Source organism: Oncorhynchus masou, chromosome 28 (assembly GCF_036934945.1).
Source record: "Oncorhynchus masou masou isolate Uvic2021 chromosome 28, UVic_Omas_1.1, whole genome shotgun sequence".
Taxonomy (NCBI): Eukaryota; Metazoa; Chordata; class Actinopteri; order Salmoniformes; family Salmonidae; genus Oncorhynchus; species Oncorhynchus masou.
The window spans coordinates 2,588,000-2,609,232 of record NC_088239.1 but is presented as its reverse complement, the minus strand read 5'-3'; the positions used below and the strand labels follow the sequence as shown (position 1 = coordinate 2,609,232).

Sequence of the window (21,233 nt, the reverse complement as noted above, 5' to 3'; positions counted from 1 at the left end):
CACACACAGGACTCTACACACACACAGGACTCTACACACACAGGACTCTACACACACACATGACCCTACACACACACAGGACTCTACACACACAGGACTCTACACACATGACTCTACACACACACAGGACTCTACACACACACAGGACTCTACACACACACAGGACTCTACACACATGACTCTACACACACACAGGACTCTACACACACACAGGACTCTACACACACACAGGACTCTACACACACACATGACTCTACACACACACAGGACTCTACACACACACAAGACTCTACACACACACAGAACTCTACACACACACAGGACCCTACACACACACACAGGACCCTACACACACACTGGACTCTACACACACACAGGACTCTACACACACACATGACTCTACACACACACAGGACTCTACACACACACAAGACTCTACACACACACAGAACTCTACACACACACAGGACTCTACACACACACAGGACCCTACACACACACAGGACTCTACACACACACAGGACTCTACATACACACAGGACTCTACACACACACTGGACTCTACACACACACAGGACTCTACACACACACAGGACTCTACACACACACTGGACTCTACACACACACTGGACTCTACACACACACAGGACTCTACACACACACAGGACTCTACACACACACACAGGACTCTACACACACACAGGACTCTACACACACACAGGACCCTACACACACACACAGGACTCTACACACACACAGGACTCTACACACATGACTCTACACACACACAGGACTCTACACACACACAGGACTCTACACACATGACTCTACACACACACAGGACTCTACACACACACAGGACTCTACACACATGACTCTACACACACACAGGACTCTACACACACACAGGACTCTACACACACACAGGACTCTACACAAATGACTCTACACACACACAGGACTCTACACACACACAGGACTCTACACACACAGGACTCTACACACATGACTCTACACACACACAGGACTCTACACACACACAGGACTCTACACACACACAGGACTCTACACACACACAGGACTCTACACACATGACTCTACACACACACAGGACTCTACACACACACAGGACTCTACACACACAGGACTCTACACACATGACTCTACACACACACAGGACTCTACACACACACAGGACTCTACACACACACAGGACTCTACACACATGACTCTACACACACACAGGACTCTACACACACACAGGACTCTACACACACAGGACTCTACACACACACAGGACCCTACACACACACAGGACTCTACACACACAGGACTCTACACACATGACTCTACACACACACAGGACTCTACACACACACAGGACTCTACACACACACAGGACTCTACACACATGACTCTACACACACACAGGACTCTACACACACACAGGACTCTACACACACACAGGACTCTACACACACACATGACTCTACACACACACAGGACTCTACACACACACAAGACTCTACACACACACAGAACTCTACACACACACAGGACCCTACACACACACAGGACCCTACACACACACTGGACTCTACACACACACAGGACTCTACACACACACATGACTCTACACACACACAGGACTCTACACACACACAAGACTCTACACACACACAGAACTCTACACACACACAGGACTCTACACACACACAGGACCCTACACACACACAGGACTCTACACACACACAGGACTCTACATACACACAGGACTCTACACACACACTGGACTCTACACACACACAGGACTCTACACACACACAGGACTCTACACACACACTGGACTCTACACACACACTGGACTCTACACACACACAGGACTCTACACACACACAGGACTCTACACACACACACAGGACTCTACACACACACAGGACTCTACACACACACAGGACCCTACACACACACACAGGACTCTACACACACACAGGACTCTACACACACACAGGACTCTACACACACACACAGGACTCTACACACACACAGGACTCTACACACACACAGGACCCTACACACACACACAGGACTCTACACACACACAGGACTCTACACACACACAGGACTCTACACACACACTGGACTCTACACACACACAGGACTCTACACACACACAGGACTCTACACACACACAGGACTCTACACACACACAGGACTCTACACACACACAGGACTCTACACACACACAGGACTCTACACACACACAGGACCCTACACACACACACAGGACTCTACACACACACAGGACTCTACACACACACAGGACTCTACATACACACTCACACACACTGACACTCCAAAACACACACACACTTAATTTGCTCATACACACATAACACGCAGGCACATTCATACTCAGTTGCGATTTCAGCATGTCTTGGTGAGGCAAAACTCTTTCTGTAGATGCCAGTGAAGCAACCACACCACACAACAACACTAAGCAGTACATGAAATGCCCTATAACAGTGACAAACGGTGCTATGCTCACAGCGGAGCTCTCTTTTCAGAATATGTATTATTTCACAAGATAAGATTTCATAAGGTAGGATTGATTATTAGAATTGATTTACATTATTTCATGAATCGAACAGTCCAAACATTAGACTAAAGCCTCAGCTGAACTTGGTGTGCAATCTGAGATTAACAAAGCATGTGTGAGAGTGTCTGTCTTAAGTGGTATTAACACACTGTCTGCTATTTAAGGTGACAGAACACACACATCATGCTGTCTTGCCAATATAACTGTCTACATTTGGGTTGAGTTAAAACATTGTTTCACAGAACAATTGTAAAATATTATATTTGAAGGTCAATCTGCTAAGGACATGGACTAATGACTCATTACTTAATAACTGTATTTTGTTCATAAAGCGCTTTTCACGATCTCCTAAATGTAAAATGTGTATTTATTGTTGTGATAGAATGAAAGCGTACCAGAACACGCTTCAGTAGTTGAACTAAAGACGAGCCATAAACCATACTGTAGGCAAAAAGTAAATGCATTAGAAAAACAAACTAAAAGTCCATTTAACAGAGCTATAAATAGTGCCTTAAGAGCATAATAGCATTGGAATGAGACACTTATCGCTCATCCATTAATGCACAGGAACACGTCAGCCGGAGGGAGGGCTGTGCTTCCTCCTGTCACTTCTCCCACTACATACAATAGTAGATTTGTATCCACTATTGTTCAGCGGAACAAAGACTCTCAACAGTCTGTATTCTGTTCCAGCTGGTACACTGTGGTCTGTAGGAATTCCCATGCTGGGGCACAGAGGGGAAGTTGCTATCAAACACATAACAGCACTTGAATCCGGTGACCCAGTGTACCTTGCTCCAATGCTGGTTCACTCACGACTGTAAACACCTGTGAGCAGTCCCCAAGAGCCAACACAAATCACTATGGTCTGGTCACCTCCGCCTAGTGCAGGTACTCTCCCATGTTTGTCACAACCTGTTAGAGATATCATTTGATTTTAGAATATGAGGATTTGTGGTATTTTGTATATTTAATAGCCATTTACATCAATCAACTCCCTGTTTGATGCCTTCATCTTCCATTACTTTGGGTTTGGGGCTCATAGGTTCCTTTACACAACACTAAGCAGGTTTCCATCCAACCATTTCATGCAGACAAATTACCTGCCACATTAGAAATGTCACAGCCGGCCAGAGTACATCTGTTGTTGAAGAACAGTAGATCAATAAAGGAAATATGAAATGTCAATACAATTTTAGAAATGGTCATACAATTTTATAAATGCCTACAGACAATTTGTTTGTTCGACATGATGGGATGTTTTTGTGTCGTGTAAATTGATTATGCAGTGAAATGGCAGTGGAAACTCCATTATGTGCAAACATTGATATAATAACCGTCAAATTAAAGTAAACTTGGAATCACGTGATACGTTATGTGTCTCCTCCTACTACAACCCGGGAAAGCATGCAGTTTATTAAGGCTGTAGATGAAATCCACTTCACAGGGTGGTGAATGTGCAAGGTGATGAGCGTTATGCTACTTTACAATAAGGGTCTTATTCTGGTGACATGAATATTGATGCATGTTTGACAAATACAAATGATATCGCTCTTATTCATAGTAATGTCATAGAAGACAGTCACACATTTTCTTATGTTACAGCCTTATTCTAAAATGTATAAAATTGTTGTTTTTCTTCATCAATCTACACACAATACCCCATAATGACAAAGCAAAAACAGGTTTTTAGAAATGGTATATATCACATTTATATAAGTATTCAGACCCTTTACTCACTACTTTGTGGAAGCATCTTTGGCAGCGATTACAGCCTCGAGTCTTCTTGGATATGATGCTACAACCTTGACACACCTGTATTTGGGGAGTTTCTCCCATTCTTCTCCGCAGATCCTCTCAAGCTCTGTCAGGTTGGATGGGGAGCGTCACTTCACAGTTATTTTCAGGTCCCTCCAGAGAAGTTCGATATGGTTCAAGTCTGGGCCACTCAAGGACAATCAGAGAATTGTCCCGAAGCCGCTCCTGACTAACCCCTGTCCTCTCCCTCATCTCTACCTGACTAACCCCTGTCCTCTCCTCATATCTCTCCCTGACTAACCCCTGTCCTCTCCTCATATCTCTCCCTGACTAACCCCTGTCCTCTCCTCATATCTCTCCCTGACTAACCCCTGTCCTCTACTCATATCTCCCTGACTAACCCCTGTCCTCTCCATCAGCTATAAGAAGGGTGGTGTGGAGTCAGGGTTCCGTCATGTCGAGTCCAATGTGTACAACATCCTGCGGCTGCTGCACATTAAAGGAAGGAAGCATGTCACCGCCACAGAGGTACGCAGCAGTCCCTCTAACCCAGCCTCAGTCCCTCTAACCCAGCCTCAGTCCCTCTAACCCAGCCTCAGTCCCTCTAACCCAGCCTCAGTCCCTCTAACCCAGCCTCAATGCTTCTAACCCAGCCTCAGACCCTCTAGCACAGCCTCAGTCCCTCTAACCCAACCTCAGTCCCTCTAACCCAGCCTCAGTCCCTCTAACCCAGCCTCAGTCCCTCTAACCCAGCCTCAGTCCCTCTAACCCAGCCTCTGTCCCTCTAACCCAGCCTCAGTCCCTCTAACCCAGCCTCAGTCCCTCTAACCCAGCCTCAGCCTCTCTAACCCAGTCTCAGTCCCTCTAACCCAGCCTCAGTCCCTCTAACCCAGCCTCTGTCCCTCTAACCCAGCCTCAGTCCCTCTAACCCAGCCTCAGTCCCTCTAACCCAGCCTCTGTCCCTCTAACCCAGCCTCAGTCCCTCTAACCCAGCCTCAGTCCCTCTAACCCAGCCTCAGTCCCTCTAACCCAGCCTCAGTCCCTCTAACCCAGCCTCAGTCCCTCTAACCCAGCCTCAGTCCCTCTAACCCAACCTCAGTCCCTCTAACCCAGCCTCAGTCCCTCTAACCCAACCTCAGTCCCTCTAACCCAGCCTCAGTCCCTCTAACCCAGCCTCAGTCCCTCTAACCCAGCCTCAGTCCCTCTAACCCAGCCTCAGTCCCTCTAACCCAGCCTCAGTCCCTCTAACCCAGCCTCAGTCCCTCTAACCCAGCCTCAGTCCCTCTAACCCAGCCTCAGTCCCTCTAACCCAGCCTCAGCCTCTCTAACCCAGTCTCAGTCCCTCTAACCCAGCCTCAGTCCCTCTAACCCAGCCTCAGTCCCTCTAACCCAGCCTCAGTCCCTCTAACCCAGCCTCAGTCCCTCTAACCCAGCCTCAGTCCCTCTAACCCAGCCTCAGCCTCTCTAACCCAGTCTCAGTCCCTCTAACCCAGCCTCAGTCCCTCTAACCCAGCCTCAGTCCCTCTAACCCAGCCTCAGTCCCTCTAACCCAGCCTCAGTCCCTCTAACCCAGCCTCAGTCCCTCTAACCCAGCCTCAGTCCCTCTAACCCAGCCTCAGTCCCTCTAACCCAGCCTCAGTCCCTCTAACCCAGCCTCAGCCTCTCTAACCCAGTCTCAGTCCCTCTAGCACAGCCTCAGTCCCTCTAACCCAGCCTCAGTCCCTCTAACCCAGCCTCAGTCCCTCTAGCACAGCCTCAGCATCTCTAACCCAGCATCAGTCCCTCTCACCCAGCCTCTGTCCCTCTAACCCAGCCTCAGTCTCTCTAACCCAGCCTCAATGCTTCTAACCCAGCCTCAGTCCCTCTAACCCAGCCTCAATGCTTCTAACCCAGCCTCAGACCCTCTAACCCAGTCTCAATGCCTCTAACCCAGGCTCAATGCTTCTAACCCAGCCTCAATGCTTCTAACCCAGCCTCACCCCCTCTAACCCAGCCTCAATGCTTCTAACCCAGCCTCAGTCCCTCTAACCCAGCCTCAGTCCCTCTAACCCAGCCTCAATGCTTCTAACCCAGCCTCAGTCCCTCTAACCCAGCCTCAGTCCCTCTAACCCAGCCTCAGTCCCTCTAACCCAGCCTCAGTCCCTCTAACCCAGCCTCAATGCTTCTAACCCAGCCTCAGACCCACTAACCCAGACTCAATGCTTCTAACCCAGCCTCAGTCCCTCTAACCCAGCCTCAATGCTTCTAACCCAGCCTCAGTCCCTCTAACCCAGCCTCAGTCCCTCTAACCCAGCCTCAGTCCCTCTAACCCAGCCTCAGTCCCTCTAACCCAGCCTCAATGCTTCTAACCCAGCCTCAGACCCACTAACCCAGCCTCAATGCTTCTAACCCAGCCTCAGTCCCTCTAACCCAGCCTCAGTCCCTCTAACCCAGCCTCAATGCTTCTAACCCAGCCTCATCCCTCTAACCCAGCCTCACTCCCTCTAACCCAGCCTCAGTCCCTCTAACCCAGCCTCAGTCCCTCTAACCCAGCCTCAGTCCCTCTAACCCAGCCTCAGTCCCTCTAACCCAGCCTCAGTCCCTCTAACCCAGCCTCATCCCTCTAACCCAGCCTCAGTCCCTCTAACCCAGCCTCAGTCCCTCTAACCCAGCCTCATCCCTCTAACCCAGCCTCAGCCCCTCTAACCCAGCCTCAGCCCCTCTAACCCAGCCTCAGTTCCTCTAACCCAGCCTCAGTCCCTCTAACCCAGCCTCAGTCCCTCTAACCCAGCCTCAGTCCCTCTAAACCAGCCTCAGTCCCTCTAACCCAGCCTCAGTCCCTCTAACCCAGCCTCAGTCCCTCTAACCCAGCCTCATCCCTCTAACCCAGCCTCAGTCCCTCTAACCCAGCCTCAGTTCCTCTAACCCAGCCTCAGTTTCTCTAACCCAGCCTCAGTCCCATTAACCCAGCCTCAGTTTCTCTAACCCTGCCTCAGTCCCATTAACACAGCCTCAGTTTCTCTAACCCAGCCTCATCCCTCTAACCCAGCCTCAGTCCCTCTAACCCAGCCTCAGTCCCTCTAACCCAGCCTCAGTCCCTCTAACCCAGCCTCAGTCTCTCTCACCCAGCCTCAGTCCCTCTAACCCTGCCTCACTCTCTCCAACCCAGACTCAGTCCCTGTAACCCAGCCTCAGTCCCTCTAACACTGCCTCAGTCCCTCTAACCCTGCCTCACTCTCTCCAACCCAGACTCAGTCCCTGTAACCCAGCCTCAGTCCCTCTAACCCAGCCTCAGTCCCTCTAACACTGCCTCAGTCCCTCTAACCCAGCCTCAGTCTCTCTAACCCAGCCTCAGTCCCTCTAACCCAGCCTCAGTCCCTCTAACCCAGCCTCAGTCCCTCTAACCCAGCCTCAGTCCCTCTAACACTGCCTCAGTCCCTCTAACACAGCCTCAGTCTCTCTAACCCAGCCTCAGACTCTAAAACCCAGCCTCAGTCCCTCTAACCCAGCCTCAGTCCCTCTAACCCAGCCTCAGTCCCTCTAACCCAGCCTCAGTCTCTCTCACCCAGCCTCAGTCCCTCTAACCCTGCCTCACTCTCTCCAACCCAGACTCAGTCCCTGTAACCCAGCCTCAGTCCCTCTAACACTGCCTCAGTCCCTCTAACCCTGCCTCACTCTCTCCAACCCAGACTCAGTCCCTGTAACCCAGCCTCAGTCCCTCTAACCCAGCCTCAGTCCCTCTAACACTGCCTCAGTCCCTCTAACCCAGTCTCAGTCCCTCTAACCCAGCCTCAGTCCCTCTAACCCAGCCCCAGTCTCTCTAACCCAGCCTCAGTTCCTCTAACCCAGCCTCAGTCCCTGTAACCCAGCCTCAGTCCCTCTAACACTGCCTCAGTCCCTCTAACCCAGCCTCAGTCCCTCTAACCCAGCCTCAGTCCCTCTAACCCAGCCCCAGTCTCTCTAACCCAGCCTCAGTTCCTCTAACCCAGCCTCAGTCCCTGTAACCCAGCCTCAGTCCCTCTAACACTGCCTCAGTCCCTCTAACCCAGTCTCAGTCCCTCTAACCCAGCCTCAGTCCCTCTAACCCAGCCCCAGTCTCTCTAACCCAGCCTCAGTCCCTCTAACCCAGTCTCAGTCCCTCTAACCCAGGCTCAGTCCCTCTAACCCAGCCTCAGTCCCTCTAACCCAGCCCCAGTCTCTCTAACCCAGCCCCAGTCTCTCTAACCCAGCCTCAGTCCCTCTAACCCAGCCTCAGTCCCTCTAACCCAGCCTCAGTCCCTCTAACCCAGCCTCAGTCCCTCTAACACTGCCTCACTCTCTCCAACCCAGACTCAGTCCCTCTAACCCATTCTCACTCTCTCTAACCCAGCCTCAGTCCCTCTAACCCAGCCTCCGTCTCTCTAACCCAGCCTCAGTTCCTCTAACCCAGCCTCAGTCCCTCTAACCCAGCCTCCGTCTCTCTAACCCAGCCTCAGTCCCTCTAACCCATTCTCACTCTCTCTAACCCAGCCTCAGTCCCTCTAACCCAGCCTCCGTCTCTCTAACCCAGCCTCAGTTCCTCTAACCCAGCCTCAGTCCCTCTAACCCAGCCTCCGTCTCTCTAACCCAGCCTCAGTCCCTCTAACCCAGCCTCAGTCCCTCTAACCCAGCCTCCGTCTCTCTAACCCAGCCTCAGTCCCTCTAACCCAGTCTCAGTCCCTCTAACCCAGCCTCAGTCCCTCCAACCCAGCTTCAGTCCCTCTAACCCAGCCTCAGTTCCTCTAACCCAGCCTCAGTCCCTCTAACCCAGTCTCAGTCCCTCTAACCCAGCCTCAGTCCCTCCAACCCAGCTTCAGTCCCTCTAACCCAGCCTCAGTCCCTCTAACCCAGCCTCAGTTCCTCTAACCCAGCTTCAGTCCCTCTAACCCAGCCTCAGTCCCTCTAACCCAGCCTCAGTCCCTCTAACCCAGCCTCAGTCCCTCTAACCCAGCCTCAGTCCCTCTAGCCCAGCCTCAGTCCCTCTAACCCAGGCTCAGTTCCTCTAACCCAGCCTCAGTCCCTCTAACCCAGGTTCAGTTCCTCTAACCCAGCCTCAGTCCCTCTAACCCAGCCTCAGTCCCTCTAACCCAGCCTCAGTCCCTCTAACCCAGGCTCAGTTCCTCTAACCCAGCCTCAGACTCTAAAACCCAGCCTCATCCCTCTAAACCAGCCTCAGTCCCTCTAACCCAGCCTCCGTCTCTCTAACCCAGCCTCAGTCCCTCTAACCCAGTCTCAGTCCCTCTAACCCAGGCTCAGTCCCTCTAACCCAGCCTCAGTCCCTCTAACCCAGCCCCAGTCTCTCTAACCCAGCCCCAGTCTCTCTAACCCAGCCTCAGTCCCTCTAACCCAGCCTCCGTCTCTCTAACCCAGCCTCAGTTCCTCTAACCCAGCCTCAGTCCCTCTAACCCAGCCTCCGTCTCTCTAACCCAGCCTCAGTCCCTCTAACCCATTCTCACTCTCTCTAACCCAGCCTCAGTCCCTCTAACCCAGCCTCCGTCTCTCTAACCCAGCCTCAGTTCCTCTAACCCAGCCTCAGTCCCTCTAACCCAGCCTCCGTCTCTCTAACCCAGCCTCAGTCCCTCTAACCCAGCCTCAGTCCCTCTAACCCAGCCTCCGTCTCTCTAACCCAGCCTCAGTCCCTCTAACCCAGTCTCAGTCCCTCTAACCCAGCCTCAGTCCCTCCAACCCAGCTTCAGTCCCTCTAACCCAGCCTCAGTTCCTCTAACCCAGCCTCAGTCCCTCTAACCCAGTCTCAGTCCCTCTAACCCAGCCTCAGTCCCTCCAACCCAGCTTCAGTCCCTCTAACCCAGCCTCAGTCCCTCTAACCCAGCCTCAGTCCCTCTAACCCAGCCTCAGTCCCTCTAACCCAGCCTCCGTCTCTCTAACCCAGCCTCAGTCCCTCTAACCCAGTCTCAGTCCCTCTAACCCAGCCTCAGTCCCTCCAACCCAGCTTCAGTCCCTCTAACCCAGCCTCAGTTCCTCTAACCCAGCCTCAGTCCCTCTAACCCAGACTCAGTCCCTCTAACCCAGCCTCAGTCCCTCCAACCCAGCTTCAGTCCCTCTAACCCAGCCTCAGTCCCTCTAACCCAGCCTCAGTTCCTCTAACCCAGCTTCAGTCCCTCTAACCCAGCCTCAGTCCCTCTAACCCAGCCTCAGTCCCTCTAACCCAGCCTCAGTCCCTCTAACCCAGCCTCAGTCCCTCTAACCCAGCCTCAGTCCCTCTAACCCAGGCTCAGTTCCTCTAACCCAGCCTCAGTCCCTCTAACCCAGGTTCAGTTCCTCTAACCCAGCCTCAGTCCCTCTAACCCAGCCTCAGTCCCTCTAACCCAGCCTCAGTCCCTCTAACCCAGGCTCAGTTCCTCTAACCCAGCCTCAGTCCCTCTAACCCAGGTTCAGTTCCTCTAACCCAGCCTCAGTCCCTCTAACCCAGGCTCAGTCCCTCTAACCCAGCCTCAGTCCCTCTAACCCAGCCTCAGTCCCTCTAGCCCAGCCTCATTCTCTCTAACCCAGTCTCAGTCCCTCTAACCCAGCCTCAGTCCCTCTAACCCAGCCTCAGACTCTAAAACCCAGCCTCATCCCTCTAAACCAGCCTCAGTCCCTCTAACCCAGCCTCAGACTCTAAAACCCAGCCTCATCCCTCTAAACCAGCCTCATTCCCTCTAGCCCAGCCTCATTCTCTCTAACCCAGTCTCAGTCCCTCTAACCCAGCCTCAGTCCCTCTAACCCAGCCTCAGTCCCTCTAGCCCAGCCTCAGTCCCTCTAGCCCAGCCTCAGTCCCTCTAACCCAGCCTCAGTCCCTCTAGCCCAGCCTCAGTCCCTCTAACCCAGCCTCAGTCCCATTAACCCAGCCTCAGTCCCTCTAACACAGCCTCAGTCCCTCTAGCCCAGCCTCAGTCCCTCTAACCCAGGCTCAGTCCCTCTAACCCAGCCTCACTCCCTCTAACCCAGCCTCAGTCCCTCTAACCCAGCCTCACTCCCTCTAACCCAGCCTCATCCCTCTAACCCAGCCTCAGTCCCTCGTACCCAGCCTCAGTCCCTCTAGCTTAGCCTCTGTCCTCTAACCCATTCTCAGTCCCTCTAAACCAGCCTCAGTCCCTCCAACCCAGTCTCAGTCTCTCTAACCCAGCCTCAGGCTCTCTAACCCAGCCTCAGTCCCTCCAACCCAGCCTCAGTCCCTCTAGCCCACTCAGTTCCTCTAACCCAGCCTCAGTCCCTCTAGCCCACTCAGTCCCTCCAACCCAGCCTCAGTCCCTCTAACCCAGCCTCAGTCTCTCTAACCCAGACTCAGTCCCTCTAGCCCAGCCTCAGTCTCTCTCACCCAGCCTCAGTCCCTCTAACCCTGCCTCACTCTCTCCAACCCAGACTCAGTCCCTGTAACCCAGCCTCAGTCCCTCTAACACTGCCTCAGTCCCTCTAACCCAGACTCAGTCCCTCTAACCCATTCTCACTCTCTCTAACCCAGCCTCAGTCTCTCTAACCCAGCCTCCGTCTCTCTAACCCAGCCTCCGTCTCTCTAACCCAGCCTCAGTCTCTCTAACCCAGCCTCCGTCTCTCTAACCCAGCCTCAGTTCCTCTCACCCAACCTCAGTCCCTGTAACCCAGCCTCAGTCCCTCTAACCCAGCCTCAGTCTCTCTCACCCAGCCTCAGTCCCTCTAACCCTGACTCACTCTCTCCAACCCAGACTCAGTCCCTGTAACCCAGCCTCAGTCCCTCTAACCCAGACTCAGTCCCTCTAACCCATTCTCACTCTCTCTAACCCAGCCTCAGTCTCTCTAACCCAGCCTCCGTCTCTCTAACCCAGCCTCCGTCTCTCTAACCCAGCTTCAGTCCCTCTAACACAGCCTCAGTTTCTCTAACCCAGCCTCAGTTCCTCTCACCCAACCTCAGTTCCTCTAACCCAGGCTCAGTTCCTCTAACCCAGCCTCAGTCCCTCTAACCCAGCCTCAGTCCCTCTAACCCAGCCTCAGTCCCTCTAACCCAGCCTCAGTCCCTCTAACCCAGCCCCAGTCCCTCTAACCCAGCCTCAGTCCCTCTAACCCAGCCTCAGCCTCTCTAACCCAGCCTCAGGCTCTCTAACCCAGCCCCAGTCCCTCTAACCCAGCCTCAGTCCCTCTAACCCAGCCTCAGTCCCTCTAACCCAGCCTCAGTCCCTCTAAACCAGCCTCAGTCCCTCTAACCCAGCCTCAGGCTCTCTAACCCAGCCCCAGCCCCTCTAACCCAGCCCCAGTCCCTCTAACCCAGCCTCAGTCCCTCTAACCCAGCCCCAGTTTCTCTAACCCAGCCCCAGTCCCTCTAACCCAGTCTCAGTCCCTCTAGCACAGCCTCGGTCCATCTAACACAGCCTCAGTCATCCACACTGGGGCCTACCGCTGCCTGTCTTTCCCTGGGGGGAAGAATGCAGTGTTCTGAGTGTGTATTGTGTTTCCAGGTGAGCAGTGTTCTGAGTGTGTATTGTGTTTCCAGGTGAGCAGTATTCTGAGTGTGTATTGGGTTTCAGGTGAGCAGTGTTCTGAGTGTATGTTGTGTTTCCAGGTGGAGGTGTCGTGGAGTAGCTTCAACAGTGGAGACGTCTTCCTTCTGGACATGGGGAAGGTCATAGTTCAGTGGAATGGCCCTCAGAGCAACCGGAGTGAGAAACTCAAGGTACCTAATCCTGACCCCCGACCTCTATCCCTAAACCCCTTACCCTAACTCTGAACTTTTAACCTCATCACCAAACCCCCGTCCTCTAACCCTAACCCTCAGAGCAACAGGGGAGAGAAAATCAAGGCACCGAACCCTTAACCACTGACCCCTGACCGCTAACCCTGACCCTAAACCTTTCGCTACACTCGCATTAACATCTGCTAACCATGTGTATGTGACAAATACATTTGATTTGATTTGATTTGAACCATTAACTCCTAACCCCTGACTCTGACCCTCAGAGCAACAGGAGGTAGAAACTTCAGGTAGTCCTAGTGAACACCACGGCCGTGTGTTTAGTCTACCATCATGATAATGACGATCAAATGACTGTTCTTCATTGATGACCTTCCCTTTAATGACTGTTCTTCATTGATGACCGCCCCTTTAATAACTGTTGTCCATTGATGACCTTCCCTTTAATGACTGTTCTTCATTGATGACTGCCCCTTTAATGACTGTTCTTCATTGATGACCGCCCCTTTAATGACTGTTCTTCATTGATGACCGCCCCTTTAATGACTGTTCTTCTTTGATGACCGCCCCTTTAATGACTGTTCTTCTTTGATGATAACCCCTTTAATGACTGTTCTTCTTTGATGATCCCCCCTTTAATGACTGTTCTTCTTTGATGACCGCCCCTTTAATGACTGTTCTGCTTTGATGACCGCCCCTTTAATGACTGTTCTTCATTGATGACCGCCCCTTTAATGACTGTTCTGCTTTGATGACCGCCCCTTTAATGACTGTTTTTCATTGATGACCGCCCCTTTAATGACTGTGCTTCTTTGATGACCGCCCCTTTAAACCGTTCCATGCCAGGTTTGGTTTCTATGTATTTCCTGTTTAAGTTTAGGTGTTTTTCCACTAAACAATCAATGTTATATTCTCCCCTCCCTGCAGGCGATGCTGCTGGCCCAGGATATCCGTGACAGGGAGCGAGGGGGGCGTGCTCAGATCGGGGTGGTGGAGGGGAGAGATGAGGAAGACTCTCCTGAGCTGATGAAGATCATGAGGGCCGTGCTGGGCCAGAGGTCAGGCAAGCTGAAAGAGGCGGAGCCTGATGACACACCAGACCGCCATCAGCAGACCGCCAACATCAGGCTCTACAAGTAAGTAGACTAACTCTGGAGACGGTCTCGTTCTGTCAGTGACCCTTAGCCTGGAACTGCTTCGTCATTCAATGATGCAGCATTATTGACCTGCCAGACCAGAGCCCTGCTGTATCTCCAGACTGACACCAAGGCCATTGTTCCAGACTGACACCAAGACCATTGTTCCAGACTGACACCAATGCTATTGTTCTAGGCGGACACCAAGGCTGTTGCTCCAGACTGACACCAAGGCCATTGTTCCAGACTGACACCAATGCTATTGTTCTAGGCGGACACCAAGGCTGTTGCTCCAGACTGACACCAAGGCCATTGTTCCAGACTGACACCAATGCTATTGTTCTAGGCGGACACCAAGGCCATTGTTCCAGACTGACACCAAGGCCATTGTTCCAGACTGACACCAATGCTATTGTTCTAGGCGGACACCAAGGCTGTTGTTCTAGGCGGACACCAATGCTATTGTTCCAGACTGACACCAAGGCTATTGTTCCAGACTGACACCAAGGCCATTGTTCCAGACTGACACCAATGCTATTGTTCTAGGCGGACACCAAGGCTGTTGTTCCAGACTGACACCAAGTTTGTTGTTCCAGACTGACACCAAGTTTGTTGTTCCAGACTGACACCAAGTTTGTTGTTCCAGACTGACACCAATGCTATTGTTCTAGGCGGACACCAAGGCTATTGTTCCAGACTGACACCAATGCTATTGTTCCAGACTGACACCAAGTTTGTTGTTCCAGACTGACACCAATGCTATTGTTCTAGGCGGACACCAAGGCTATTGTTCCAGACTGACACCAAGGCTATTGTTCCAGACTGACACCAAGTTTGTTGTTCTAGACTGACTTCAAGGCTATTGTTCTAGACTGTCTCTAAATAAACTTCTCACCCCTTGGTGTGTGTGTGAGTGTAACAAAGGTCTGATGAGAGTGGAGATTATCTCCTGATTCTGTCTGTCTATCTCCCAGTGTGTCTGATGAGAGTGGCAAACTGGTCGTCCAGGAAGTGGCCATGCAGCCTCTGACTCAAGACCTGCTGCACTCCACGGTACAACTACTTTTTTTATTGCTTCATTTTACCTGATTAACCTCATTCTAACTTGCATTTCCTTTTATTCCTATAACTCTACATTTTCACATTGTTACTGTGTAATTTGCCACTCAGTCCTTAACAGAAGGCCATGGCTGTTCAGCTTTGCCATTACACTTTCTCTTTCTTTCTTTCTTTCTTTCTTTCTTTCTTTCTTTCTTTCTTTCTTTCTTTCTTTCTCACTCTCTCTCTGTCTCTCTCTCACTCTCTCTCTCTCTCTCTGTCTCTCCCTCTTTCTCTCTGTCTCTCCCTCTCTCTGTCTCTCTCTCACTCTCTCTCTCTCTCTCTGTCTCTCCCTCTTTCTCTCTTTCTCTCTGTCTCTCCCTCTCTCTATCTCTCTCTATCTCTCGCTGTCTGTCTCTCTCTGTCTCTCACTGTCCCTCTATCTCTATCTCTATCTCTCTCTCTCTCTCTCACTCTCACCCTCTGCCTCCCTGTCAGGACTGCTATATTGTGGACCAGGGTGGTTTGAGTGTGCTGGTGTGGAAGGGAAAGGAGGCTTCTATAGAGGAGCGTCGCTCGGCACTAGGCAGGGCAGTGGTGAGTCACAGTTGACCAACAAAAACAGGAACACATGGAAATTACATGCATATCTCAAGTTAAGATTCAACCCTCAATGCAGAGAAAACATCCCTCATCCTCTATCCTCTGTAGGGCTTCATCAAGGCTAAGAACTACTCCAGCAGCACTAATGTGGAGGTGATGGCTGAGGGAGGAGAGTCAGCCATGTTCAAACATCTCTTCATTTCATGGACAGAGAAGGGACAGACAAAGGGCCTGGGGAATGTGTACACCACTGGGAAGATAGGTAATTACTATTAACTCGCCAAGATATGTAACAGCTACTAACTAAACAAGATATGTAATGGCTACAAACAAGCCAAGATATGTAACGGCTACTAACTAAACAAGATAGGTAACTACTATTAACTAACTAAGATAGGTAATTACTATTAACTAGCCAAGATATGCAACGGCTACTAACTAAACAAGATAGGTAACTACTATTAACTAACTAAGATAGGTAATTACTATTAACTAGCCAAGATATGCAACGGCTACTGACTAAACAAGATAGGTAACTACTATTAACTAACTAAGATAGGTAATTACTATTAACTAGCCAAGATATGCAACGGCTACTAACTAAACAAGATAGGTAACTACTATTAACTAACTAAGATAGGTAATTACTATTAACTCGCCAAGATATATAACGGCTACTAACTAACTAAGATATGTAACGGCTACTAACTAACCAAGATATGTAACGGCGACTAACTAAACAAGGTAGGTAACTACTATTAACTAGCTAAGATAGGTAATTACTATTAACTAGCCAAGATATGTAACGGCTACTAACTAAACAAGATAGGTAACTACTATTAACTAGCCAAGATATGTAACGGCTACTAACTAAACAAGATAGGTAACTACTATTAACTAACTAAGATAGGTAATTACTATTAACTCGCCAAGATATGTAACGGCTACTAACTAACCAAGATATGTAACGGCTACTAACTAACCAAGAATGGTAACTACTATTAACTAACTAAGATAGGTAACTACTATTAACTAACTAAGATAGGTAACTACTATTAACTAACTAAGATAGGTAACTACTATTAACTAGCCAAGATATGTAACAGCTACTAACTAAACAAGATATGTGACGGCTACTAACTAAACAAGATAGGTAACTACTATTAACTAACTAAGATAGGTAATTACTATTAACTAGTCAAGATATGTAACGGCTACTAACTAAACAAGATTGGTAACTACTATTAACTAACCAAGATATGTAACGGCTACTAACTAAACAAGATAGGTAAATACTATTAACAAACTAAGATAGGTAATTACTATTAACTAACCAAGATATGTAACGGCTACTAACTAGCCAAGATATGTAACGGCTACTAACTAAACAAGATAGGTAACTACTATTAACAAACTAAGATAGGTAATTACTATTAACTAGCCAAGATATGTAACGGCTACTAACTAAACAAGATAGGTAACTACTATTAACAAACTAAGATAGGTAACTACTATTAACTAACTAAGATAGGTAATTACTATTAACTAAACAGGATATGTAACGGCTACTAACAAAACAAGATAAGTAACTACTATTAACTAACTAAGATAGGTAATTACTATTAACTCGCCAAGATATGTAACGGCTACTAACTAACCAAGATATGTAACGGCTACTAACTAACCAAGAATGGTAACTACTATTAACTAACTAAGATAGGTAACTACTATTAACTAACTAAGATAGGTAACTACTATTAACTAACTAAGATAGGTAACTACTATTAACTAGCCAAGATATGTAACAGCTACTAACTAAACAAGATATGTGACGGCTACTAACTAAACAAGATAGGTAACTACTATTAACTAACTAAGATAGGTAATTACTATTAACTAACCAAGATATGTAACGGCTACTAACTAGCCAAGATATGTAACGGCTACTAACTAAACAAGATAGGTAAATACTATTAACAAACTAAGATAGGTAATTACTATTAACTAACCAAGATATGTAACGGCTACTAACTAGCCAAGATATGTAACGGCTACTAACTAAACAAGATAGGTAACTACTATTAACAAACTAAGATAGGTAATTACTATTAACTAGCCAAGATATGTAACGGCTACTAACTAAACAAGATAGGTAACTACTATTAACAAACTAAGATAGGTAACTACTATTAACTAACTAAGATAGGTAATTACTATTAACTAAACAGGATATGTAACGGCTACTAACAAAACAAGATAAGTAACTACTATTAACTAACTAAGATAGGTAATTACTATTAACTCGCCAAGATATGTAACGGCTACTAACTAAACAAGATATGTAACGGCTACTAACTAAACAAGATAGGTAACTACTATTAACTAACTAAGATAGGTAATTACAATTAACTCGCCAAGATATGTAACGGCTACTAACTAAACAAGATAGGTAACTACTATTAACTAACTAAGATAGGTAACTACTATTAACTAACTAAGATAGGTAACTACTATTAACTAACCAAGATTTGTAACGGCTACTAACTAAACAAGATACAGTGCCTTGCGAAAGTATTCGGCCCCCTTGAACTTTGCGACCTTTTGCCACATTTCAGGCTTCAAACATAAAGATATAAAACTGTATTTTTTTGTGAAGAATCAACAACAAGTGGGACACAATCATGAACTGGAACGACATTTATTGGATATTTCAAACTTTTTTAACAAATCAAAAACTGAAAAATTGTGCGTGCAAAATTATTCAGCCCCTTTACTTTCAGTGCAGCAAACTCTCTCCAGACGTTCAGTGAGGATCTCTGAATGATCCAATGTTGACCTAAATGACTAATGATGATAAATACAATCCACCTGTGTGTAATCAAGTCTCCGTATAAATGCACCTGCACTGTGATAGTCTCAGAGGTCCGTTAGTTAATAGTAGTAGATAGGTAACGACTACTAACTAACCAAGATAGTTCATAGCTATTAACTAGCCAAGATAGGTAACGAGTACTAACTAAACAAGAAAGGTAATGACTACTAACTAAACAAAATAGGTAACTACTACTAACTTAACAAGAAAGGTAAGGACTACTAACTAACCAGCATAGGGAACTACTACTAACTAAACAATATAGGTAATGACTACTAACTAAACAAGATAGGTAACTACTATTAACTAACCATTATATGTAACTACTACTCTACTCTACAGTCATGGTAACTACTATTCACATACTAAGATATGTAACTACTATTAACTAAACAAAACAATAACAACTACTATTAACAAACCAAGATAGGTAACTACTAACTAACTAAGTAGGTAAATATGTTTAGCTACCCAATATAGGTAACTATTACTAACTCAATTAGGTAACTACTATTAACTAAACAAGATAGGCAGCTACTCTTAACTAACCAATATATGTAACTATTAACTAGCCAAGATAGGTACAGTAGTTGCTCAACTAAACTTTTGCTGGACTTAGAGGTCATTTGTGGTTTAGTACGGTACCCTGTGTCACTACTTCATTGCTCCAGACCACCACAAGGGGGAGTTAGAGCACTGATTATGCTTTTGGGTCCCGAGGCGCTGCTGTATCTCTAACTGACAATGAATGGGCGACATAAACCTAAATAGAAACTGATAATTGTGCACAACTTCAACATTTAATTTCAATGAACTGAATGATGAGGATGAAGAAGATGATTGAATTTAGAACAATAGTGTAAGAATTGCTATTCCTCTGTCCTGCACGCACACTCCCGGACAAATGCACTTATGGTTGTGTAGATGGGTGAGAGAGAAAACATATATTTAATCCATTTTAAATTCAGGCTGTAACACAACAAAATGTGCAATAAGTAAAGGGGTATGAAGACTTTCTGAAGGTGCTGTAACTAGCTACATGAAACAAAGATGATATGTAACTAACTAGACAACAAATTCTTTACAATGAGCAACTTTTGTACACTGTAAATACTACCACCCTAGTCATAGATGTGCAGGTTTTTTTTCCATCTCAACACCATTGTGTCCTGTCCTGTAGCTAAGGTTGAGCAGGTGAAGTTTGATGTGATGGAGCTTCATGCTCGTCCTGAACTGGCAGCACAGCAACGCATGGTGGATGACGCCTCTGGACAGGTTCAGGTGAGACACACCAAGGCTATTACTTGTTATCTTTTAATTTGGGAAAACATCTAATATTGTTTTCAATTGAGTTTTCAATCTTTTGGGGGACTAAATATGTGAAATATATGCTGCCAAGAGAGGGCGAAGTTTCAAACATAAATTACTAGGTAGCTTCTTGATTCTCCTTACATGTACTACTAATGTTGAAATGTTAAAACACATTGGACAGGTGTTAAATTTGTTTGAACTATACAAACTATACAAACCAAATCTCCTAGCCTCCTACACGTGCTTTCTGTCCGAACACTAAAACTGAAACTAAATAATTTAAAAACCAAATAGAAATATTTTTATACAACTAAACTAAATAAAAACTAGCAAATCAGGTCTGAAAACTAACTGAAACTAAACGGATATTGAAACCAAGGCCGAGTTTCAGGAGCTATTTGACCTATCAAGCTAGAAAGGTTTTCTCAGGAACGCAGCCCACGATGCGGTTAGCCATTGTGGCTGGGACCGCGGATTGTCCTGGGTTTACGGCTGTCTAGATCCCTGCTGTTTGTTGTTTTCAATCTTCCCTGTGACCTGCCCTGTCTGGAACTGCGAGGACTAACAGTGTAACCTACGTTGCTAGCTACCATGACAAAGACCAAAGCCAGCAGGAGTATCGTTGTGGACAGTGGTGTCTCTCTATCACACGTGAATGATCTTTTAAATGAACAAAAAAAGAGTTCTACAGTTGTAACAACAACAAGAAAATAGCTACAAGTGTTTTGTCCAAATACTGCTGGAGTCAACTAATAAAATAATGGACGACCTGACCAGAGAGGTCCAGGACCTGAAGAACAGCTTGCAGTTCTCCCAGGGTCACCTCGATGAGTAGAAACAGGAGCATGACAAATGATAGCAATCTGTAAGTCATTGTGAGAGGACATCAGTTCTGTGTGTGAATCCATGATAACAATGAAGAATAAAACAGACTGTCTCGAGGGACAAATAAGGCAGAATAATATGGTTGTGGATGGAATTGAGGACAAAGTGAGGGAAATGATCTTTGAGAAATTGAAGCTGGACCACAGCAAGATTAAGGTAAAGCACGCCCACAGGACTGGGAAACCCACCACCGGGCCCAGGTGACAAGCCAAGACCGATAATAGTCAAGTTCCTGAATTCAAGGAAAACTGTTCTGGAAAGAGCCAAGAACTTGAGCGGAACGTACAGTACCAGTCGAAAGTTAGGACACACACCTACTCATTCAATGAATTTCATTTATTTGTACTATTTTCTACATTGCAGAATAATTGT

General features: G+C 47.7%; 1 protein-coding gene across 2 annotated transcripts in view; it reads left to right on the top strand.

The window, feature by feature from the left end:
* The window catches only part of vill (villin-like), an 82,067-nt gene that overhangs the window by 35,671 nt on the left and 25,163 nt on the right, over positions 1-21,233 (top strand). For both annotated transcript variants that reach the window (XM_064941129.1, XM_064941130.1), the window contains exons 5-11: positions 4,777-4,885; positions 12,888-12,998; positions 13,944-14,152; positions 15,127-15,205; positions 15,689-15,787; positions 15,902-16,055; positions 19,846-19,946. In XM_064941129.1, the coding sequence (XP_064797201.1) occupies positions 4,777-4,885; positions 12,888-12,998; positions 13,944-14,152; positions 15,127-15,205; positions 15,689-15,787; positions 15,902-16,055; positions 19,846-19,946 (862 nt within the window). The remainder of the gene's footprint in view (positions 1-4,776; positions 4,886-12,887; positions 12,999-13,943; positions 14,153-15,126; positions 15,206-15,688; positions 15,788-15,901; positions 16,056-19,845; positions 19,947-21,233) is intronic.